General features: G+C 33.2%; 1 protein-coding gene across 1 annotated transcript in view; it reads left to right on the top strand.

Annotated features, from left to right (window-relative positions):
* The window catches only part of LOC134716140 (LRP2-binding protein-like), a 35,174-nt gene extending 15,347 nt beyond the window's left edge, over positions 1-19,827 (top strand). The window contains exons 5-8 of the mRNA XM_063578931.1: positions 13,031-13,188; positions 13,991-14,162; positions 17,230-17,395; positions 18,026-19,827. Of these exons, the coding sequence (XP_063435001.1) occupies positions 13,031-13,188; positions 13,991-14,162; positions 17,230-17,395; positions 18,026-18,091 (562 nt within the window). The 3' untranslated portion in view covers positions 18,092-19,827. The remainder of the gene's footprint in view (positions 1-13,030; positions 13,189-13,990; positions 14,163-17,229; positions 17,396-18,025) is intronic.
* The last annotated feature ends 6,828 nt before the right edge of the window (positions 19,828-26,655 follow it).

A 26,655-nucleotide genomic window follows, 5' to 3' on the forward strand; every position in this document is an offset into this window, starting at 1 on the left:
GTGTTTTAGATAGCATTCCCGACCAGATAAATAATTAAGAATTTAAAACAAAGGCAGCTTAGACAAAAAGTCTTACTCCTTCCTTTGGTAATTATATTTTTTAAAAGAGGCCTTCCACCTCTCGTGCAGACGAGGATTAGAAACAGTAATCAAGTTGAATCTGATTTAAACTTTTTAATTTATTATTCCGTTCCGTTCCGTTCCGCAAAGTACCAATTGCTCTGAGGAATTGGTATTTAACGGAATCGAACGGAACAGCAATTATGATCATTTATAATGTAATAAAAGCAGTATGATAAAACAAAAATGTGTCTGGCACCCCTTTTTGCACGAGAAATAAGTGTTTTAGATAGAATTCCCGACCTGATAAATAATTAAGAATTTAAAACAAAGGCAGCTTAGACAAAAAGTCTTACTCCTTCCTTTGGTAATTATATTTTTTAAAAGAGGCCTTCCATCTCTCGTGCAGACGAGGATTAGAAACAGTTATCAAGTTGAATCTGATTTAAACTTTTTAATTTATTATTCCGTTCCGTTCCGTTCCGCAAAGTACCAATTGCTCTGAGGAATTGGTATTTAACGGAATCGAACGGAACCAGACATTTATAATGTAATAAAAGCAGTATGATAAAAAAAAATGTGTCTGACACCCCTTTTTGCAGAAGAAATAAGTGTTTTAGATAGCATTCCCGACCAGATAAATAATTAAGAATTTAAAACAAAGGCAGCTTAGACAAAAAATCTTACTCCTTCCATTGATAATTATATTTTTTAAAAGAGGCCTTCCACCTCTCGTGCCGACGAGGATTAGAAACAGTAATCAAGTTGAATCTGATGTAAACTTTTTAATTTATTATTCCGTTCCGTTCCGTTCCGCAAAGTACCAATTGCTCTGAGGAATTGGTATTTAACGGAATCGAACGGAACCAGACATTTATAATGTAATAAAAGCAGTATGAGAAAAAAAATGTGTCTGACACCCCTTTTTGCAGAAGAAATAAGTGTTTTAGATAGCATTCCCGACCAGATAAATAATTAAGAATTTAAAACAAAGGCAGCTTAGACAAAAAATCTTACTCCTTCCATTGGTAATTATATTTTTTAAAAGAGGCCTTCCACCTCTCGTGCCGACGAGGATTAGAAACAGTAATCAAGTTGAATCTGATTTAAACTTTTTAATTTATTATTCCGTTCCGTTCCGTTCCGCAAAGTACCAATTGCTCTGAGGAATTGGTATTTAACGGAATCGAACGGAACCAGACATTTATAATGTAATAAAAGCAGTATGAAAAAAGAAAATGTGTCTGACACCCCTTTTTGCAGAAGAAATAAGTGTTTTAGATAGCATTCCCGACCAGATAAATAATTAAGAATTTAAAACAAAGGCAGCTTAGACAAAAAGTCTTACTCCTTCCTTTGGTAATTATATTTTTTAAAAGAGGCCTTCCACCTCTCGTGCAGACGAGGATTAGAAACAGTAATCAAGTTGAATCTGATTTAAACTTTTTAATTTATTATTCCGTTCCGTTCCGTTCCGCAAAGTACCAATTGCTCTGAGGAATTGGTATTTAACGGAATCGAACGGAACAGACATTTATGATCATTTATAATGTAATAAAAGCAGTATGATAAAACAAAAATGTGTCTGGCACCCCTTTTTGCACGAGAAATAAGTGTTTTAGATAGAATTCCCGACCTGATAAATAATTAAGAATTTAAAACAAAGGCAGCTTAGACAAAAAGTCTTACTCCTTCCTTTGGTAATTATATTTTTTAAAAGAGGCCTTCCACCTCTCGTGCAGACGAGGATTAGAAACAGTAATCAAGTTGAATCTGATTTAAACTTTTTAATTTATTATTCCGTTCCGTTCCGTTCCGCAAAGTACCAATTGCTCTGAGGAATTGGTATTTAACGGAATCGAACGGAACAGACATTTATGATCATTTATAATGTAATAAAAGCAGTATGATAAAACAAAAATGTGTCTGGCACCCCTTTTTGCACGAGAAATAAGTGTTTTAGATAGAATTCCCGACCTGATAAATAATTAAGAATTTAAAACAAAGGCAGCTTAGACAAAAAGTCTTACTCCTTCCTTTGGTAATTATATTTTTTAAAAGAGGCCTTCCACCTCTCGTGCAGACGAGGATTAGAAACAGTTATCAAGTTGAATCTGATTTAAACTTTTTAATTTATTATTCCGTTCCGTTCCGTTCCGCAAAGTACCAATTGCTCTGAGGAATTGGTATTTAACGGAATCGAACGGAACCAGACATTTATAATGTAATAAAAGCAGTATGATAAAAAAAAATGTGTCTGACACCCCTTTTTGCAGAAGAAATAAGTGTTTTAGATAGCATTCCCGACCAGATAAATAATTAAGAATTTAAAACAAAGGCAGCTTAGACAAAAAATCTTACTCCTTCCATTGACAATTATATTTTTTAAAAGAGGCCTTCCACCTCTCGTGCCGACGAGGATTAGAAACAGTAATCAAGTTGAATCTGATGTAAACTTTTTAATTTATTATTCCGTTCCGTTCCGTTCCGCAAAGTACCAATTGCTCTCAGGAATTGGTATTTAACGGAATCGAACGGAACCAGATATTTATAATGTAATGAAAGCAGTATGAGAAAAAAAATGTGTCTGACACCCCTTTTTGCAGAAGAAATAAGTGTTTTAGATGGCATTCCCGACCAGATAAATAATTAAGAATTTAACACAAAGGCCGGATAGACAAAAAGTCTTACTTCTTCCATTGGTAATTATATTTTTTAAAAGAGGCCTTCCATCTCTCGTTCCGACGAGGATTAGAAACAGTGATCAAGTTGAATCTGATTTAAACTTTTTAATTTATTATTCCGTTCCGTTCCGTTCCGTTCCGTTCCGCAAAGTACCAATTGCTCTGAGGAATTGGTATTTAACGGAATCGAACGGAACCAGACATTTATAATGTAATAAAAGCAGTATGAAAAAAGAAAATGTGTCTGACACCCCTTTTTGCAGAAGAAATAAGTGTTTTAGATAGCATTCCCGACCAGATAAATAATTAAGAATTTAAAACAAAGGCAGCTTAGACAAAAAGTATTACTCCTTCCATTGGTAATTATATTTTTTAAAAGAGGCCTTCCACCTCTCGTGCAGACGAGGATTAGAAACAGTTATCAAGTTGAATCTGATTTAAACTTTTTAATTTATTATTCCGTTCCGTTCCGTTCCGCAAAGTACCAATTGCTCTGAGGAATTGGTATTTAACGGAATCGAACGGAAACAGACATCTATAATGTAATAAAAACCTGTTCTTTATATTCCTTAGAAATTTTCTATTTGTAGACTGCCTACGGATTTATACGGGGGGGGGGGGGGGGAGGGGGGCTGAAAAAATATATTTGTTTTTTATTTCAAGTCCGATTTTGATGAGTTTTTTTACATTAAATTCCTGATAAAAAGCCATGCCTGCCGGGCATTTTTCACATTGCACGTTCCGCAAAGTACCAATTGGTCTGAGGAATTGGTATTTAACGGAATCGAACGGAAACAGACATCTACAAATGTAATAAAATCAGTATGATAAAAAAAAGGCTGACACTTCTTTTTTTGAATGAGTGGTAATTGTTTTAGATAGCATTCTCGACCTGATCATTAATAAATAATTTAACACAAATGCAGGTTACCCAAAATCCATCCATTCCTTATTATATTTTAAAATTTTCGGGAACAAAAATGATGATGAAATGGGCAAAAAAAAGTTGTCGTTAATTATTAAAGTTCGGAATGAGTTGCTACATTTGTATGTCTAAAGTAATGTTGATCCTCTTGGAATTCATTTGAATGTAAGTTTTAAATTGTGCTAATGAATATCATGCATGTGTATTTAAGTTAAAAAAAATGAAAAAAATGTCTTGAATAAAAACAAAGCTCTCGTAAATTATACCCGGCGTCATTACAGTGTTTACAAATGAAAATATCAAAATCAACCTTTTATTAAATTAGAAGTCCGCAACTTTGACAATATACAGTGCGAATGACATAAGCTTTTGATGTTGAAATACAAGTGTACTTAAACTATGACAGTGTCAATTTTTTAATTACTGTAACGGTTATTGGGTTCGGGATTGTGTACTTGTTTTTATGTTGTTCGTTCTGTAAATAAAGTTTGAGTACTGCAGACGTCTTTTTGTCACAGCCAAGCTTTTTGTAGATCTCTGCTATTTGTGGTGCCAAATAGGACCCACGTTGCTTGAGAAATGTTTCAGGCATCACACTGGTGTCAGAAGTGTCGACTATTGTGAATTTATTCGACTGAGAAGTTTGGAAATTCATCGGAAAGTTGCCAGTTTGGAAAACCACGTGAGTCGACGATTGGGCGATCCAGAAGCGGATCCCCGTCAATCACAACCCAAACATAATTATTCCGGTGAGATCGTATGATTTTTATACTTTAAATACTGAAAAATGTTTTAATTTTACAAAAAATTTAGCTGACGAAAATTTGCATTTGAAAAAAAATAATTCCGGTGGCTCCGATCTCGTCACCAAATTACCGGACATACAAAAACATTTTTATTTTTTAATTTTTATTTTATTTTAGTCAAGATTTGCATTTTGTATCATAATAATTTGCATATTTTTAGACTTTCATGTATTACGTGTTTTTTAAGTATTACAGATCGAATTTAGAAAATAAAGGACTTATGAGTGAAACTGATCTACACAACTATCTCAGGTCTATTCCACTCGTCATCACACAACAGACAAAATATTAATTTTCACCTGCTAAGAGACGGGCTTCATCCTAAAAGAATATGGGCACAAAAGTGGTTTAGAAGATTACCACTTGACATATGCCAAGAGTATTGGTTAGATAGGGAATCATTTTCAGTACACGTCGATCCACAGGATTGAAAATTACAATCTTTTATAAATTGCAATTTAATAATAAACATGAATGACGATACAGTAGTAGAGACGGGTTCTGATCGAAAAGTCAGCGAAGATTCCCCGCCAAATGGTGATCAGTTGGGCATAAAAATGCTTAACGTGTTAGAAAGAATGGGGAACGACATGGGAACCTTGGCTGACACCATGACATATGTTTAGAAAACAGGATGAGGTTTCTGCCAATACAATGCAGCTACTCTACCAACAAAGTAGAAGTATAGAAGAATTGAACAATACGTTTTTGCAGAACCGGGAGACATCGAAATCCGACATTAAGAGCACAGGAACTAATACTTCCGGTTACACAGTTGACGATTTTTCTGGGTCTTCTATTTGTCCAAAGTATGGATTATATGATGGAAATAATGAACACCTAGACCCTAAGTTAGGCGAAAACAAACCAGTTGACAGTTTTCAGGTTGGCCAAGAGAACAGTCACAGACAATCTCTGTTCGGTCAAGATAGCAAGCCGAAATCGGATTTACAGTTCGGTCGTGGAAACAGTCCCAGACCACCTTCATTTAGTTTAGATAATCAACCAATAGGATATTTGCAGTTCGGTCGAGGGAACAGTCCCAGGCCATCGTCCCAGAATACAGATGATGACATACAGACCGGAAGTTTGCAGTTTGGTCGCGGGAACAGTCCCAGACCAAATGCAAATTCACACACACCATTGTCATCAACACAAAGGGATACAACAACACAGAATTTAGATGATGACAGACAGAACGGGAGTTTGCAGTTTGGTCGCGGGAACAGTCCCAGACCAAATGCTAATTCACACACACCATTGTCATCAACACCAAGGGATACCACAACACTCCCCCCTTTTAAACCGTTGTTAAGCACTATAGAAAGATGGGAGTCTAGGTCGAGTTCTATGAACACAAATAATAGACAAGATTTGATAAGAAACATACAACCTTCGTTTTCTAGTGATATTGAAGCTATGCACAGTAGTAACAATACACAGCAGACAAGACAAAAAGTACCAAAGAGTGACGTTCCCCACCAAAAACTTCCAACATTCGACTGGAAGGATGATTATGAGGGGTTTATTATCCCATTCAACAGGGCAGCTAGGAGAAACGAATGGACAGAGGAGGAAAAGTTAGATAGGTACATTGAATGCCTGCGAGGACAGGCGAGTAAATTTATGACCGCAATTCCTCGACAGGAAAGAGATAGTTTTGAATCCATTTCGCGTCACATGGAAAACAGGTTCAACCGAAAAGAGCCCCCATCAACTGCACGAAAAAAACTATCTGATTTATGACAACACAATGAAAAGAATGAAGAGTTTGCCGAAGAAGTAAGACGATTAGTCTCAAGAGCATACCCAACAAGTAGTATCGAGTTACAAGAGGAACTTGCAGCGGAACACTTTTTGAAGGGCCACAAGAACGCCAAAATAGCATATGAAGCTTTAAACCACCAACCTAAGACTGTATCTTCAGCACTAGATATTGTTGTACAACTACAACACAATTATCATGCTACGTTGGGCAGGGATGTTGATTATAATACAAAACAAAGGACCAGACGCGTTACGTGGAAAGATGAAGAGGAAAACAGTACTGACCAATATGAAGGGATGGACAGCGTTAGGCAGTTGGTAAATTCATTTCGGAAACCAGATAATTAAACATTACAGAATGAAATCAAAGCACTAAGAGATCTTTTAGAAAGGGCCATGCTGCATGATTCAAAACCAGCTACCTTGACAGCACTGTCAACGGGATGTTATTTTTGTGGCGATAAAAGCCATTTCAAACGTGATTGTCCAAAAAGATCACGATCCCCCAGCCCTATGAGAAGACAAGATACTGGTGCTGATTGTGAAAGGAGATATATTATCAAATTGGCAGAGGACAAGATTTACTCATTCCAATTCAAGTCAATGGCAATAAGGTCGATGCTATTGTTGATACAGGAGCAGATGTAACGGTACTTTCAAGATCCTTTGCAAATTGTATTGGTTTGAGCGGTACTACCGGTATAAAAGCTTGCTTATTGAATGCAGAAAATGGGAAAGAAATGGAGGCTGACATGAATATTGTTGCAAAGCTTCAACAGGGTAAAAAGGAGATAATTTGGAAAGTATGTATTGCCCCCATAAGAGATGATATTTTGATTGGAATAGACTTACTGAAAGAAGTAGATGGTATCATAATGGCCAAACAAGGTGATCTGCTGATAAATAATGAGCTGATACCAGGACGGTATCGAAAAGAAAATGATTGCCAAATATCAAGAGTGACGGCTGAAATGGAACCCACTTTAGATACTTTAAAGCCCATGGACGAGACAGATGTATATGGAGGAGTTGAAAGTCTAAAAGAAAGTATTGTTAATGTTTTAGACCCAGCTTCCTTACAAGACAATAACAACACTGGGTCGGTTTTAGTGGAAACTCGCCTACAGGATAATCTTGAAAAAGATAATGTTTCAGACATGGACGAGGTAGGTGCGATTGGTTCAAATGTGCCACATGAGCCGAGGACACAGGCTCCAGACTCAGGTGGGTTTGAGAACAAGAATATTAAGCTATCGCAAGAATTTGTTGTCGAAATTTCAGATGCTTATGATGCGGCTAACGACGATAAATCTGATAGTTCAAAGAAAGAGAATTCACTATTTGAAGACTATATCATATGTTCATTAGAACAGACGATACAAAGTTTAGATTCGGGCAAGAATTCAACCAAACAAGATGATGAATCAGAACAGAAGGAGATTATATCACGTGATTCGGGGACACTGAGTCCAGTCTCAAGTGGTAGTAAGACCCATGCAAACGTAACCAAGAAGATAGGGTCTCTCAATGATGCCTTAAATCCAAAGATTTCACCCAAGATGGATGACAGTTCAGATTCCACTGAGTCGAGGACACAGGCTCCAGACTTACCTGGGAATCATCAGATGACAAAAGAAAAGCACCCACCTAAAATCAGTCCATATGGACGCAAAATAAACCAACCCTTACGTTTCAAAGATTGACAAAAACATTTGTGCAAAAAAATAAGAGATATTCTTATTGAGAACTGTCTGTTTATAAAGAAAAGGGGGGATAGTGTAACGGTTATTAGGTTCGGGATTGTGTACTTGTTTTTATGTTGTTCGTTCTATAAATAAAGTTTGAGTACTGCAGACGTCTCTTTGTCACAGCCAAGCTTTTTGTAGATCTCTGCTATTTTTGGTGCCAAATAGGACCCACGTTGCTTGAGAAGTGTTTCAGGCATCACATTACATTGTGTTAAACTCGCACGTCAATCTTTTGTCTGTCAAGTTTTGATCACTGTTTCTAATCATCTTCGGAAGGCCCCTTTTTTAATTTATAATTACCAATGGAAGTAGAAAGACCTTTTGTCTAACCTGTCTTAGTGTTATTTTTTATACGTCCGTCAATTTTGACGGGACGTATTATGGTATACAAATGTTCAGTGTCCGTCCGTCCGTCCGCCCGTCTGTCCGGTGTAAACATGTCGCACCGTAACTTGAGAACGACTTATCCAAATTTCATGAAACTTAACATAGTTGTTTCTTATGATGGTCAAATGATCTGTATACTTTTTTGTGAAAATAAGATTACAACTTTTTGAGTTACGGCACTTTGTAACTAAAACAGGGGTGTGTTTTTTTCACATGTCGCACCGTATCTCAAAAACGATTCTTGATTATGGCTTAAAACTTTAAATACTTCTTAGTTATATTTATCTTAATATCTGTATACTTTTTGGTGATGATTCAAAATTTAATTTTTGAGTTATTGAGTATTTTGTAAAAAAGGGGGAGGTTTTTTTTACATGTCGCACCATATCTCAAAAACGATTTATGATTATTACTTAAAACTTTACACATGTCTTTGTTATATTAATCTTAAGATCTGTATACGTTTTTGTGATGATTCAAAATTTCATTTTTGAGTTATTGAGTATTTTGTAAAAAAACAAGGGGGGTTTACATGTCGCACCATATCTCAAAAACGATTTATGATTATTGCTTAAAACTTTACACACTTCTTAGTTATATTAATCTAAAGATCTGTATACTTTTTGGTGATGATTCATTTTTATATTTTCGAGTTATTGAGTTTTTTGTAAAAAAAGAGGGTTTTTTTCACATGTTGCGCTGTATCTCTATTGCTTAAAACTTAACAGGCTAATGTTGCGTCGGGTTTCCAAATACATCTTGTACAATCTTCCTATTGAGCGGGAATAAGGAAGGAGTCAGGATATACTAAGCATGACATCCTGTACAACCCTGTGTTATTCAAAAAAGATTTATGTTTTTTTCACAAGACGACGGGCGTATCATGCGCTCATGGCGCAGCTGTTTATTTAAATATTGATCAAGTTGAAATGCTATCTAAAACACTTACCACTCATTCAAAAAAGAATGGTCTGACTTGTTTTTATCATACTGCTTTTATTACATTATAAATGTCTGGTTCCGTTCGATTCCGTTAAATACCAATTCCTCAGAGCAATTGGTACTTTGCGGAACGGAACGGAACGGAACGGAACGGAATAATAAATTAAAAAGTTTAAATCAGATTCAACTTGATCACTGTTTCTAATCCTCGTCGGAACGAGAGATGGAAGGCCTCTTTTAAAAAATATAATTACCAATGGAAGAAGTAAGACTTTTTGTCTATCCGGCCTTTGTGTTAAATTCTTAATTATTTATCTGGTCGGGAATGCCATCTAAAACACTTATTTCTTCTGCAAAAAGGGGTGTCAGACACATTTTTTTTCTCATACTGCTTTCATTACATTATAAATATCTGGTTCCGTTCGATTCCGTTAAATACCAATTCCTGAGAGCAATTGGTACTTTGCGGAACGGAACGGAACGGAATAATAAATTAAAAAGTTTACATCAGATTCAACTTGATTACTGTTTCTAATCCTCGTCGGCACGAGAGGTGGAAGGCCTCTTTTAAAAAATATAATTGTCAATGGAAGGAGTAAGATTTTTTGTCTAAGCTGCCTTTGTTTTAAATTCTTAATTATTTATCTGGTCGGGAATGCTATCTAAAACACTTATTTCTTCTGCAAAAAGGGGTGTCAGACACATTTTTTTTTATCATACTGCTTTTATTACATTATAAATGTCTGGTTCCGTTCGATTCCGTTAAATACCAATTCCTCAGAGCAATTGGTACTTTGCGGAACGGAACGGAACGGAATAATAAATTAAAAAGTTTAAATCAGATTCAACTTGATAACTGTTTCTAATCCTCGTCTGCACGAGAGGTGGAAGGCCTCTTTTAAAAAATATAATTACCAAAGGAAGGAGTAAGACTTTTTGTCTAAGCTGCCTTTGTTTTAAATTCTTAATTATTTATCAGGTCGGGAATTCTATCTAAAACACTTATTTCTCGTGCAAAAAGGGGTGCCAGACACATTTTTGTTTTATCATACTGCTTTTATTACATTATAAATGATCATAAATGTCTGTTCCGTTCGATTCCGTTAAATACCAATTCCTCAGAGCAATTGGTACTTTGCGGAACGGAACGGAACGGAATAATAAATTAAAAAGTTTAAATCAGATTCAACTTGATTACTGTTTCTAATCCTCGTCTGCACGAGAGGTGGAAGGCCTCTTTTAAAAAATATAATTACCAAAGGAAGGAGTAAGACTTTTTGTCTAAGCTGCCTTTGTTTTAAATTCTTAATTATTTATCTGGTCGGGAATGCTATCTAAAACACTTATTTCTTCTGCAAAAAGGGGTGTCAGACACATTTTCTTTTTTCATACTGCTTTTATTACATTATAAATGTCTGGTTCCGTTCGATTCCGTTAAATACCAATTCCTCAGAGCAATTGGTACTTTGCGGAACGGAACGGAACGGAATAATAAATTAAAAAGTTTAAATCAGATTCAACTTGATTACCGTTTCTAATCCTCGTCGGCACGAGAGGTGGAAGGCCTCTTTTAAAAAATATAATTACCAATGGAAGGAGTAAGATTTTTTGTCTAAGCTGCCTTTGTTTTAAATTCTTAATTATTTATCTGGTCGGGAATGCTATCTAAAACACTTATTTCTTCTGCAAAAAGGGGTGTCAGACACATTTTTTTTCTCATACTGCTTTTATTACATTATAAATGTCTGGTTCCGTTCGATTCCGTTAAATACCAATTCCTCAGAGCAATTGGTACTTTGCGGAACGGAACGGAACGGAATAATAAATTAAAAAGTTTACATCAGATTCAACTTGATTACTGTTTCTAATCCTCGTCGGCACGAGAGGTGGAAGGCCTCTTTTAAAAAATATAATTATCAATGGAAGGAGTAAGATTTTTTGTCTAAGCTGCCTTTGTTTTAAATTCTTAATTATTTATCTGGTCGGGAATGCTATCTAAAACACTTATTTCTTCTGCAAAAAGGGGTGTCAGACACATTTTTTTTTATCATACTGCTTTTATTACATTATAAATGTCTGGTTCCGTTCGATTCCGTTAAATACCAATTCCTCAGAGCAATTGGTACTTTGCGGAACGGAACGGAACGGAATAATAAATTAAAAAGTTTAAATCAGATTCAACTTGATAACTGTTTCTAATCCTCGTCTGCACGAGAGGTGGAAGGCCTCTTTTAAAAAATATAATTACCAATGGAAGGAGTAATACTTTTTGTCTAAGCTGCCTTTGTTTTAAATTCTTAATTATTTATCTGGTCGGGAATGCTATCTAAAACACTTATTTCTTCTGCAAAAAGGGGTGTCAGACACATTTTCTTTTTTCATACTGCTTTTATTACATTATAAATGTCTGGTTCCGTTCGATTCCGTTAAATACCAATTCCTCAGAGCAATTGGTACTTTGCGGAACGGAACGGAACGGAATAATAAATTAAAAAGTTTAAATCAGATTCAACTTGATAACTGTTTCTAATCCACGTCTGCACGAGAGGTGGAAGGCCTCTTTTAAAAAATATAATTACCGATGGAAATATAAAGACTTTTTGTGTAACCTGCCTTTGTGTTAAATTTTTTATTATTGATCAAGTCGAAAATGCTATCTAAAACACATACCACTCATGCAAAAAGAGGTGTCAGACAATTTTTTTTATCATACTGCTTTAATTACATTATAAATGTCTGTTTCCGTTCGATTCCGTTAAATACCAATTCCTCAGAGCAATTGGTACTTTGCGGAACGGAACGGAACGGAACGGAACGGAACGGAATAATAAATTAAAAAGTTTAAATCAGATTCAACTTGATCACTGTCTCTAGTCATCGTCGGAACGTTGTAGGCCTCTTTTTTAAAATATAATTACCGATGGAAGGAGAAAGACTTTTTGTGTAACCTGCCTTTGTGTTAAATTTTTTATTATTGATCAAGTCGAAAATGCTATCTAAAACACATACCACTTATGCAAAAAGAGGTGTCAGACAATTTTTTTTTATCATACTGCTTTAATTACATTAAAGATGTCTGTTTCCGTTCGATTCCGTTAAATACCAATTCCTCAGAGCAATTGGTACTTTGCGGAACGGAACGGAACGGAATAATAAATTTAAAAAGTTAAAATCAGAACCAATGTTTCTAATCATCGTCGGAAAGGACGACGTGAGGTCAGTCTATATATCATAATGCATGACTTGCAAATGCGTTAATTTCATGATAATTTATCAGGACAATCCGACATATTCATTTACAGAATAGTTCCCGATGTTATACATTATTGCACATTTCACCTGTGAAGATGAGATTAAGTATACATTTGTGTTATTTGTATATGGAAAACCGTAAAACACGGAAATTTTAAAGTTTGTTTTGTTTTAAAGATTTTTCGAAATTTTGATAAATGCCCCCTTTGGATACCTTAAATGAAATTCTGTTCCGTTCCGTTCCGTTCCGTTCCGTTCCGTAAAGTACCAATAGCCCTTAAAAATGCAAAATTGCTACCCTTCCATAACAGAGCTGCAATCTAATGTACAATGCACATTCTTCTGCTTCATTTGGTCCCTAGCAGAAAGTTAGATAAACATACCATATGACATATCTTTATACTTGTATTTAATTTGTCAAAAGTACAAACTACTATCTTGTAACAAATTGTGTTTTAGGTACTGGTTAATGGCAGCTGATGATGGAAATCCTAGAGCCAGTATACTTGCTCAGACTATATTAGGGATGTATTACTCACGTTCTGATACTCAGGATCTTAAGAAAGCTTTCTTCTGGCATTCAGAGGCTTGTGGAAATGGAAGTATTGAGTCTCAGGGCAAGTTTATACATAATTACATTTTTAAGACAAACATTCTGAGATCGTGGAACATTTACAAGCAAAAGTATAATCTTGATGGAAGAAGCAAAGAAAACAATTTGCACAACATCAACCCCAAAAGAACCTTAAAAATAAAGATATAGTCGACTTATACATGTGTTTGCTGTCTGAAAAGTCAGAGTTATTTTAAAATTATATTTGCACTTTATTCTCAACAGTTGCTGATCTACTTTATATAAGTACCTATCTACCAAAGACCAGTTTAAAATAAAATTGATATAAGAGCATGTTTGATGACATAAGAAGTACATTTGAAAAAAAGCCTTTTTGATGTGACAAAAAAGGGGTCTTGATAACAATGACAAGTAACAAGTTATTATTACTTAAGGAATAAGACCTTCGGAAAAATATCTTATGCATTTATAATGAGCAATGGAACATGTATATTAATATATTTTAGTTTTGGTTGAATTTTTGGGGAATATATGGGAGATAACCCAAAATAACTATGTTACATTACCAAATACAAACTCATTATACTGCTCATACTTCTGTTACTTATAATTTATGTATAAGTTATATCACTTCATCAATTAATAGCTAACAAAGCATACTTTTTGAATTATATTTTTTTTAAATGAGTGAGAATTGGATATCACTTAACATCAACCCAATTAATCTGTGTTCCCCTTATATATATGTAAAGTGGCAAAAATTAAGAGAATAATCAAATTTGAATCTGAGGTTTTGCTAAATTGTTTATTGCAGAGTTTTAAAACACATTACTTTTATATTCCAGGTTGTTTAGGGATTATGTATGAATTTGGAATTGGTGTGAAACAAGATATGGATTCAGCATATGTTTGTTTGAAGGAAGCTTCAGATCGTGGAAATGTTTACGCCATGGGAAATCTAGTCGGTCATTATTACAGAAGAAAACTCTATACCAAAGCTGCTGATTTGGCTTCAAGGTGCATAACTGTGAATTCATTTTTAGCTCACCTGGCCCAAAGGGCCAAGTGAGCTTTTCCCATCACTTGGCGCCCGGCGTCGGCGTCCGTCGTCGTTAGCTTTTACAAAAATCTTCTCCTCTGAAACTACTGGGCCAAATTAAACCAAACTTGGCCACAATCATCATTTGGGTATCTAGTTTAAAAAATGTGTGGCGTGACCCGGTCAACCAACCAAGATGGCTGCCACAGCTAAAAATAGAACATAGGGGTAAAATGCAGTTTTTGGCTTATAACTCAAAAACCAAAGCATTTAGAGCAAATCTGACATGGGCTATAACTGATCTATCTGCCCTGAAATTTTCAGATGAATCAACCTGTTGTTGGGTTGCTGCCCCTGAATTGGTAATTTTAAGGAAATTAAGGAAATTTTGCTGTTTTTGGTTATTATTTTGAATATTATTATAGATAGAGATAAACTTTAAACAGCAATAATGTTCAGCAAAGTTAGATTTACAAATAAGTCAACATGACTGAAATGGTCAGTTGACCCCTTTAGGAGTTATTGCCCTTTATAGTCAATTTTTAACAATTTTTCGTAAATCTTAGTTATCTTTTACAAAAATCTTCTCCTCTGAAACTACTGGGACAAATTAATCCAAACTTGGCAGCAATCATCTGTGGGGTATCTAGTTTAAAAAATGTGTGGCGTGACCTGGCCAACCAATCAAGATGGCCATGGGCTAAAAATAGAACATAGGGGTAAAATGCAGTTTTTGGCTTATAACTCAAAAACCAAAGCATTTAGTGCAAATCTGACATGGGGTTAAATTGTTTAGCAGATCAATATCTATCTGCCCTTCAGTTTTCAGATGAATCTGACAACCCGTTGTCGGGTTGCTGCCCGTGAATAGGTAATTTTAAGGAAATTTTGCTGTTTTTGGTTATTATCTTGAATATTATTATAGATAAAGATAAACTGTAAACAGCAATAATGTTCAGCAAAGTAAGATTTACAAATAAGTCAACATGACAGAAATGATCAATTGACCCCCTAAGGATTTATTTTCCTTTATAGTCAATTTTTAACAATTTTCATAAAATTTGTAAATTTTTATTAGCATTTTCACTGATACTACTGGGCCAATTCATTATAGATAGAGATAATTGTAAGCAGCAAGACTGTTTAGTAAAGTAAGATTTACAAACACATCACCATCATCAAATCACAATTTTGTCATGAATCCATCTGCTTCCTTTGTTTAATATTCACATATACCAAGGTGAGGGACACAGGCTCTTTAGAGCCTCTAGTTGGTTATTATCTTGAATATTATTATAGATGGAGATAAACTGTAAACAGCAATAATGTTCAGCAAAGTAAGATTTACAAATAAGTCAACATGACCAAAATGGTCAGTTGACCCCTTTAGGAGTTATTGCCCTTTATAGTCAATTTTTAACCATTTTTCGTAAATATCCATGATCTTTTACAAAAATCTTATCCTCTGAAACTACCGGGCCAAATTAAACCAAACTTGGCCACAATCATCATTTGGGTATCTAGTTTAAAGTTTGTGTTTTTTTACCCGGCCAACCACCCAAGATGGCTGCCATGGCTAAAAATAGAACATAGGGGTAAAATGCAGTTTTTGGCTTACAACTCAAAAACCAAAGCATTTAGAGCAAATCTGACATGGGGTAAAATTGTCAGGTCAACATCTATCTGCCCTAAAATTTTCAGATGAATCAGACAACCCATTGTTGGGTTGCTGCCCCTAAATTGGTTATTTTGAGGAAATTTTACTGTTTTTGGTTATTATCTTGAATATTATTATAGATGGAGATAAACTGTAAACAGCAATAATGGTCAGCAAAGTAAGATTTACAAATAAGTCAATATGACCAAAATGGTCAGTTGACCCCTTTAGGAGTTATTGCCCTTTATAGTCAATTTTTAACCATTTTTCGTAAATATCCATGATCTTTTACAAAAATCTTCTCCTCTGAAACTACCGGGCCAAATTAATCCAAACTTGGCCACAATCATCATTAATGTATGTAGTTTAAAAATTGTGTTTTTTGACCCGGCGAACCTACCAAGATGGCCGCCACGGTTACAAATAGAACATGGAGGTTAAATGCAGTTTTTGGTTATTACTCAAAAACCAAAGCATTTAGAGCAAATCTGACAAGGGGTAAAATTGTTTATCTGGTCAAGATCTATCTGCCCTGAAATTTTAAGAAGAATGGGACAACTCGTTGTTAGAGTGCTGCCCCTAAATTGGTAATTTTAAGGAAATTTTGCGGTTTTGGGTTATTATCTTGAATATTATTATAGATAGAGATAAACTGTAAACAGCAATAATGTACAGCAATTTAAGACTCAAAAATAAGTCAAAATGACCAAAATGTTCAATTGACCCCCTAGAAGTTATTGTCCTTTATAATCAATTTTTAAAAATAACAATTTTCATAAAATTTGTAAATTTTTACTAACATTTTCCACTGAAACTACACGGACAAGTTCATTATAGATAGAGATAATTGTAAGCAGCAAGAATTTTCAGTAAAGTAAGATGTACAAACACATCACAATCACCTAAACACAATTTTGTCATGAACTGTCTGCTTCCTTTGTTTAATTCACAATATATACCAAGGTGAGCGACACAGGCTCTTTAGAGCCTCTAGTTTTATTGTGAGGGCTAATTTTCATAGATTGAGTAAAACTTTTTTGAGCATTTAGATTTGTGGTTCACTTGTACCCACAAAACCTATGAAAATTGGTATCTTCTGAATGATTATAAATACGCAGTATGCATAAAGGTCCAGATATTATTCACTATCATTTTGGGATAAAACGCTACATTTGGAATTATGTTGGACATTTAGATATGTTTACTTAATCACTTAATAAAAAAACCTTCAGATTTTAAAACCTCAACTTCAATAAACCTCTATTAGATTTTACAAAAAAAATATAGAAATCATTAATTTTTTTTGGTATGATATATCTACGCGTTAATTGATTTATTTTAATTTTACCTAAAGTAGAATATCATTATTTAGAATAATTTTTTTACAGAGTTGCTCAGTTCCATGATGTTCCATTACTGTCCAATGAAACTGGCTGTCTACCTGGTTATATTTCTAAGGGCATTGCTTTGGGATGTTTTTACTATGCTAGGTGTTTACATGAAGGACATGGAGTCAAGAAAGAACCTGCTGATGCCCAAAAGTATTACTCAAAAGTATGTATTGCACTAATAAGTAGTGTTTTGCTATATCTTTTTATTGCTCAACTTTAGTGGACATGACCTTACATTGTAATAATCAATCAACACAGAATCTTGGTGAATTTGAAAAATAGATGAGATGATGGACATTCAATGTTTGTATTCTTTTTTTAAATTCCCATTCGTTTCTATTTCTTAAATAAGCATTGTCATTACAGTTATTACATTATTAAATTATTCTTTCAGTATCAACTAACACTATTACCCTCCTGTATATTGTACTCTTTTTTACAATTTCTTTTCCTTGCATTTATGCTTTGCGGTTGAAGAAGTTTTGTCAAACGGTCTTTGTGGTTAACTTGTCACTGTATAGGAAAAGATATTGGCAAATTACTTCAGTACTGGAAGACAATTTAATTCAATAGCAGCACATTTCTGAAAAAAAATTATAAAGGAATTTATAGTAAAACAGACACCACAGTGAGACTTGATGCTTGTTTGAATTGTCAACTATGTTCAGGTTTCAAGAAGTAGTCAAAGTTTATTGATTCAGGTCAAAACTTATCAAACTTCATGCTTTAAATGCACACATAAGAAGTAAATACTGTAGTGTGAAATTGTTATCATTATTTTCTTATATTTCAGTCTTATCAATATGACCCAGATGTTTGTGCAAGGCTACAAAACATTACTCAACATGGGGTTATATAGAATAACAACAGTCTATTCCTGCACCACTCAAGATATAGGAGGAATTATCATACAGATCACTGCCTTACCTTCATGTATGAATGATGTGTGATGAGAACTCAGGTTATTAGATGGATGGCAACAGAAGATGATTTCTTTGTTAATGGTGCATGTCTGATTTAAACATTTAGTATACAATTGCATAATGTATTAATGAATCTTCATTAGATATTGATCTGGCTGTTTTTTGGATTTGAGTTTTTATGGATTTTAAGTCAAAATTTCTGAAACAGTAAAAATTTATGACTGAATTTATTTCAAAGCATTGAATTATCAGTGTGAATTGTTTTGTTGGACCTTAATTGAAACATGAGGTATCATTTGCTGAAGAGATAAAAGTAAGCATAAATGGTCTATATAAAACAATGTCTATAAATGCATATAAAATTTATTATGTTATTATTTTCATTATTTTTTCTCTGACATATTGTTATTTGATTTATTACTGTGATATTGTTAACGTTAAGTTTTTGATATGCTTAAATGCAGCATTATAGCTATACTTTCCTCATTGTGGAATGATGTGTCTCCCCAAAGTATTGCACAATGGAACAATTTTTATCTAGAACTTCTAGGCATAGATGGTTTTTATCATCACTTCTAAATTCTGTATTCAGTTCTGACAGAATTTTTGTGATTTTACTTTTTTCTATTAATTATTGTAACTTGAGAATCATTTTTTATTTCTTTTTTCTTTGTTTGGTGGTTTATTTTCTGAAATATTCTGAGCAAAATGTATGTATGTTTTAACCATGATTTAATCACATTTGACTATAGTTTAAAAACAGTAATATTAACACCAAAAAATAAATTATCAGCAAAATTTGCAAAGGTAAAATGATTATAAGAGACACTTTTTTTTGTGTGAAGAATTCTGAATTTTGGCAAAAGTAGTATCATCTTTTTTTTTAAATTTGATTAAAACAGTTGTTTCCTTTTTAAAAATGCAGTTTATATTCAAATACTTCATCTTCACAGATAATGAGATATTTAATCATCTCTGTATTGAACATTCACTGATTATATAGAAATGGCTGTTGTACTTAAATGACAAATTAAGCAGCACTTTAGTTTTGCAGATTTTAATTCCTCTATGTTTTTATATGACATGTACATTTTTAGGGGATATTTGGATATAATCTTATAAAGAGAAATATATATTAATTAATGTTTTAAGTATAATTTTTTTTGTTATAATCCTTCATGGTGATTGTTGTTTTTCATTAACTAAGTTTGCCAAATATTGCTGTGATTTTGACTTCAGATTCTGCTGTGATTTAACATTTAATTTTTATGATAAGATTTTGCTAAACTGGTTCTATGAGATTTACAATAAATGTTGTGTCAAATGATTTACTGCTGAGAAACTAATTATTTTATGTGCAATTTATTTGTATAGATTTTGATATTTACATGAAGGCTGAAAGTTTAGACTAATATTTAGCTTGTAAAACATTATTTATTTTTGTTTATTTTAGCAAAATAAATGTGAGAATAAGTTGATAATGGCTCATATGTCATCATTACTGATATTATTCCTTGTAACATGTAAATATAAATGTCTACTTATCTCAATTTAAGTTTTAAAACCCTTCACAGAATGAGGAGTAAAAAGTTGTTTTGTATAGATTTTACATTTTTCAATTATCTATATTGATTTGTTGCTATAGTATATTGGTCAGTATGCATTCTAGTACTTTTTAGCTCACCTGGCCCGAAGGGCCAAGTGAGCTTTTCCCATCACTTTGCGTCCGTCGTCCGTCGTCGTTGTTAACTTTTACAAAAATCTTCTCCTCTGAAACTACTGGGCCAAATCAAACCAAACTTGGCCACAATCATCATTGGGGTATCTAGTTCAAAAAATGTGTGGCGTGACCCGGTCAACCAACCAAGATGGCCGCCAGGGCTAAAAATAGAACATAGGGGTAAAATGCAGTTTTTGGCTTATAACTCAAAAACCAAATCATTTAGAGCAAATCTGACATGGGGGTAAATATGTTTATCAGGTCAAGATCTATCTGCCCTGAAATTTTCAGATGAATTGGTCAATCGGTTGTTGGGTTGCTGCCCCTGAATTGGTAATTTTAAGGAAATTTTGCTGTTTTTGGTTTTTATCTTGAATATTATTATAGATAGAGATAAACTGTAAACAGCAATAATGTTCAGCAAAGTAAGATCTACAAATAATTCAACATGACCAAAATGGTCAGTTGACCCGTTTAGGAGTTATTGCCCTTTATAGTAAATTTTTAACCATTTTTCGTAAATTAAAGTAATCTTTTACAAAAATCTTCTCCTCTGAAACTACTGGGCCAAGCTAATCCAAACTTGGCCACAATCATCTTTAGGGTATCTAGTTTTAAAAATGTGTGGCGTGACCTGGTCAACCAACCAAGATGGCCGCCACGGCTAAAAATAGAACATAGGGGTAAAATGCAGTTTTTGGCTTATAACTCAAAAACCAAAACCTTTTGAGGAAATTTGACATGAGATAAAAATGTTTATCAGGTCAAGATCTATCTGCCCTGAAATTTTCAGATGAATCAGTCAATTGGTTGTTAGGTTGCTGCTCCTGAATTGGTAATTTTAAGGAAATTTTGCTGTTTTTGGTTTTTATCTTGAATATTATTATAGATAGAGATAAACTGTAAACAGCAATAATGTTCAACAAAGTATTATCTACAAATAAGTCAACATGACCGAAATGGTCAGTTGACCCGTTTAGGAGTTATTGCCCTTTATAGTCAATTTTTAACCATTTTTTCGTAAATCTTAGTTATCTTTACAAAAATCTTCTCCTCTGAAACTACTGGGCCAAATTAATCCAAACTTGGCAACAATCATCTTTGGGGTATCTAGTTTTAAAAATGTGTGGCGTGACCAGGTCAACCAACCAAGATGGCCACAAAGGCTAAAAATAGAACATAGGGGTAAAATGCAGTTTTTGGCTTATAACTCAAAACCAAAGCATTTAGAGCAATCTGACTTGGGGTGAATTTGTTTATCAGATCAATATCTATCTGCCCTGTAATTGGAAGATGAATCTGACAACCTGTTGTTGGGTTGCTGCCCGTGAATCGGTAATTTTAAGGAAATTTTGCTGTTTTTGGTTATCATCTTGAATATTATTATAGATAAAGATAAACTGTAAACAGCAATAATGTTCAGCAAAGTAGGATCTATAAATAAGTCAACATGACCAAAATGGTCAATTGACCCCCTAAGGAGTTATTGTCCTTTATAGTCAATTTTTAACAATTTTCATAAAATTTGTAAATTTTTAATTAACATTTCCACTGATACTACTGGGCCAATTTCATTATAGATAGAGATAATTGTAAGCAGCAAGACTGTTTAGTAAAGTAAGATTTAAAAACACATCACCATCAACAAAACACAATTTTGTCATGAATTCATCTGCTTCCTTTGTTTAATATTCACATATACAAGGTGAGCGACACAGGCTCTTTAGAGCCTCTAGTTACATGTTGTAAGAAGTTTGTATTTTATTTGAATGAAATCTACTTGTAATTTCAACTTAAAAATTCTGTGTTTAGGCTCTTTTTAAAAACTTGAATAGACTGGATTTTATTTTCATTTAAAAAAAAAACCTGAATTTTATATATATCTATATGTACTATGTCTAGAAATATTAAAATGAATTATTTGGCTTAAAAGAATATTATTTTTCAAGAACAAGTTTTAATATTTAAGAAATATTAGATATGTTATCAATTTTAAATAGGAAATTAAAAAAGAAAAATAAATTACAATTTATTTGACTGTTTTTGGAATTGAAAAGAAGAATAGCATGATTATGCAAGATGTCTAGATTGGTGGTCTCCATTATGTTTGTGTCAAATAGCTCAATCTTACTTTGAAGAATGTGATTAACTTTTTACTCTTTTGGACATAAAAGAAGATTAGAAAAGAATGGAGTTTGAACAGATTTTGTAGTAAAAATTGCAACTTAGTCGACATACTCATAAACAGAATTAAAAAGTCTGAAAGGATTCAAATGTTATTTATTTTTGCTTTCCTTTCAATCTTATCTTCAAAAACTTTTTCAAAATTCAGATATTGAAAATGCATAGGCATTTGTATGGGATAACCTAAAAGCATTAAAGTATTGAAATCACATCCAGTACAAAATTAATGCTTGTTACAGCATATTTCTTGATAATGGTGTATTGTAAATATATGCTATGTTTCATTGTATGTAGTTTAATGAAAATAAGTATTTTATTATTGTATGAATAATGTGATATTGACTGTGATATTTGTTTTATTTATTAAATATATACAAACTCAAATCATTTCAAATTATTAGCCTATTTTTATCTTTTTAAAAATGAGGAAAATACAACAAAAGCCATTGTATGGCACTTGAAAAAAAATATTAGAAAATCCTTTCACAAAAATTTTGATTCTATTCATGATTATATAGAACGATATAATCTGAACACCTTAAAAAAATAGTTTGTTGTAAGGTCACTATGATATCATTAATGTTGTTATGACATGTTTGATTAAAATGACCATTGTAGATATATTATAATTAGAGATTAGCCAGTGCATCCTCATCCAAGAAAAATGTTTATTCACATGGATTTCTTTGCATAAAATAACTTGTTGCAAAATTTCTTAGATACCATTTTTATGACTCGCCTATTATAGTAAGAAAGCATTAGCTGTCTTTCTTTTAATTTAAATCAACTTCATGTCAAGCTTGATGAAATAGTTGGCAATCATACCACATTTCCTTACTTTTTTAATCACTTGGCATCTGATGTAATCTGTTAACTTTTATAAAAACCTTATCATCTGAAACTGCTGTGCCAATTAAAAAATGTTTGCCACAATCATCAGTAGGGTATTCACTTTAAAAAAAGAGTTATTTCCCCTTAAATGGCTTATTTGAAAAAAATAATTCTTTAAATACAAATATTTGGTATTTGTTAAAAACATTTTTCGATATTGCAATGGTTTTTTGTCGAGCCTGCAACTTTTTTGCAGAAAGCTCGACATAGAAATAGTGATCCGGCGGCGGCGGTGTTAGCTCACTTCTTAAAAGCTTTATATTTTAGAAGGTAGAAGACCTGGATGCTTCCAATCTTATTAAAATAAGTTCTCATCACTTGCTCCTCGATTTTTTTTATGTCGCCCACGGCGACATAAAAAAAAGTGGGCGACAGAGCAAGTGATGAGAACTTATTTTAATAAGATTGGGATGCTTCATACTTTGTATATAGATGCCTCATGTTGCGAACTTTCCGTCAGTCACATGTCTAATGTCCTTGACCTCATTTTCATGGTTCAGTGACTACTTGAAAAAAAAGTTCAGATTTATTGTAATGTTAAATTCTCTCTTATTATAAGTAATTGAATAACTATATTTGGTATGTGCATACCTTGCAAGGTCCTCATGTCTGTCAGACAGTTTTCACTTGACCTCGACTTCATTTCATGGATCAGTGAACAAGGTTAAGTTTTCGTGGTCAAGTCCATATCTTAGATACTGTAAGCAATAGGTCTAGTATATTTGGTGTATGGAAGAACTGTAAGGTGTTCATGTCCAACTGGCAGGTGTCATCTGACCTTGACCTCATTTTCAGGGTTCAGTGGTTATAGTTAAGTTTTTCTGTTTTGGTTTGTTTTTCTCATGCTAAATGCAATAGGTCTACTATATTTGTTGTATGGAATGATTGTAAGGTGAACATGTCTAGCGGGAAGATGTCATCTGACCTTGACCTCATTTTCATGGTTCAGTGGTCAAAGTTAAGTTTTATTAGTTTTGGTCTATTTTTCTAATACTTTATGCATGAGGTCAACTATATTTGGTGTATGGAAATATTTTATGATCTAAATGTTGGTTACGCAGATTTTATTTGACCTTGACCTCATTTTCAGGGTCCATTGCTAAGTTTTAAGTGTTTGTGTTTTGGTCTGTTTTTCTTTATTTATAAGCAATAAGTCAACTACATGTATATTTGTTGTATTGAAGAATTGTTAGCTGTACATGTCTGCCTGGCATGGTTCATCTGACCTTGACCTCATTTTCATGGTTTATTGGTTTTGTTTAGCTATCTTGGTTAATGTTAAGTTTATGTGACAGTTGTAATAAAGCTTTATGCTTAGGACTATCAACATTATATCAATGATTAGTAAAGAAGGCAACACATTTCAGTGTGTGCACTCTTGTTTACATAAGAAAATGCATGTACCAAGTCAGGAATATGACAGTTGTTATCCATTCGTTTAATGTGTTAGAGCTTTTGATTTTGCCATTTGATAAAGTACCTTTTGTTTTGAATTTCCATAAGAGTTTGGTATTTTTGTGATTTTACTTTAAGCATAAGAGTTATTAATCTGCATATTTTATTTTTTATTTTTACTTAAATTAAAGTCATCTTGTTTTCTTTTATTGTCTTTCTTTTTTTTTCCTTTCTTATGATTCATACCTGCCAACTGTCACTATTTGCGGGGGATTTCCCCCATGGAGGCTCCCAAATTGAAATTTTAAAAGAGCAATTTTGTCCACAATTTAAACAACAATTAATTTTACAATGACTTTAGGCTTATGAAAGTATGGAGAAGTCAAAAACAACATTTAAATGTAAATGTATTTGCAGGCCCCCTTGAAGGTTTTTTAGGACTATGTCAGCCATCTTGCAGGCAAAACCCCCATGGGCATTTTGAAAAGTTGGCAGGTATGATGATTATTTTTATTACATTCATCTTTTATTTCAGTTGTATAATCAAACGTCATTTTCCAATTGAATTGTTTCAAGTTGTATCCATGTTCTAATTCAAACTTTTTTAATTTGATATAATCCACATTTTCGACTTTAAGATCATGATCCAGCCGCTTCGCCGAACTATCTGTTTCAAATAATTTATCTATGGCCATTTTTTGTATAATTCATACTCTCATAGATACTTTCATTATATATTTTGATCTGAATGTCACTGATGAGTATTATATAGACAAAACGCATGTCTGGCGAATTAGAATAATCCTGGTACATTTGATAACTATTCAAATCACTTTTTAGATGTTTAGCAAGCAACACTTTTTCCTCTTTTCTTTTTAGTTTCCAACGCTTCTAATGGTCTAATCCACCATTTAATAAATAGGAAATTGCCTGTAATAAGTCAGGAAGAGTGACAGTTGTGATCTATTTGTTTGATGTGTTTGAGCTTTTGATTTTGTGATTTGAATATAAACTTTCCTTTTTCAATTTCCTCGGAGTATAGTTTTATTATGATTTAATTTTTACCAGGTCTGGTGTTTTCAAAAATTTATAAGCATCAAATTCCTTTTATTCAATTTTTTTGGGGGCTAATTCTGATGAAATAAATTCTGAAAAAAATAAATCTGATACTAACATTATCCCTACTGAACCCCCATTTTTTATGCTACAGCTAGAAATCAGCTTTAAATTGTAGCCCATAAAAGACACAAACAATTAATAGATTTACAGTAGCAAAATACAAAAGCAACTAAATATTATCAAAATTTCATTTTTTGCTGATTCTATTACTTCTTAATATTCCATAACCACAGAAGAAGAAAAAATATTTACATATATTGTACTGTTCATGAGTTTTGATGATAATTAGTTGTATGAACAAATACACGTTTCTGACTGAAACAAGATAAGAACTTGTGGGCAGTACTTTGTGGTTAATCAATAGAAGCATTTGATAGCTTTATGACCACCAACCAGCAAATAACAGTTATGAAAAAGGTGGATTAGGGTTTAATGGAGAAATGAATTTCAAATAAAAAATCCATTCTATATTTGAACTGCCAGGAGAAAAACCAAAACAACAATTTGGAGATATAAAGGGAATCACAATACAAATATATAATATCAAAGAAATGTGATTGTACTGCAATTTTTAAAGAAAATGCGAATTGAATATTTCATTTTCAAATTGCAAAAATAAAACATATCTACTTTGTGTAAAGCACCGTGTTGTCATTGTATACAATTATATTTTTAGATATCGCCATAAGTATCCCGTAGACTGACAAATTGGCCATTTTGAGTCCACATTCATAACTTACTTTTTGTAACAATGAAAAAAACTAAATATATTATTTTATGTACTAAATGAATAAAATCCATCTTGAAAAAAGTAAATGCAATGTCATTTTATTTATGTGTAACTAAACTTCTGAGATCATTTATAGTAAAGGTTTATCATGGTGGGAGGAGTTTTGACCATATCAGTAGCAATTGAATTACAGCAAGGTCAATAATGATATAACATCTCCCGCCAGATCTGATTTCTAATGCATAGGGTGTGCTCTTTATACCCCTACTACGATAGTAGGCATTATGTTTTCTTGTCTGTGCTTCCGTTCGTTTGTCCGTGTGTCTGTACGTCCATTCGGTCAAGGTAGTTTCTGATGAAGTTGAAGTCCAATCAACTTGAAACTTAGTACACATGTTCCCTATGATATGATCTTTCTAATGGATATGTCAAATTAGAGTATTTACCCAAATTTCACGGTC

Source organism: Mytilus trossulus, chromosome 4 (assembly GCF_036588685.1).
Source record: "Mytilus trossulus isolate FHL-02 chromosome 4, PNRI_Mtr1.1.1.hap1, whole genome shotgun sequence".
Classification (NCBI taxonomy): Eukaryota; Metazoa; Mollusca; class Bivalvia; order Mytilida; family Mytilidae; genus Mytilus; species Mytilus trossulus.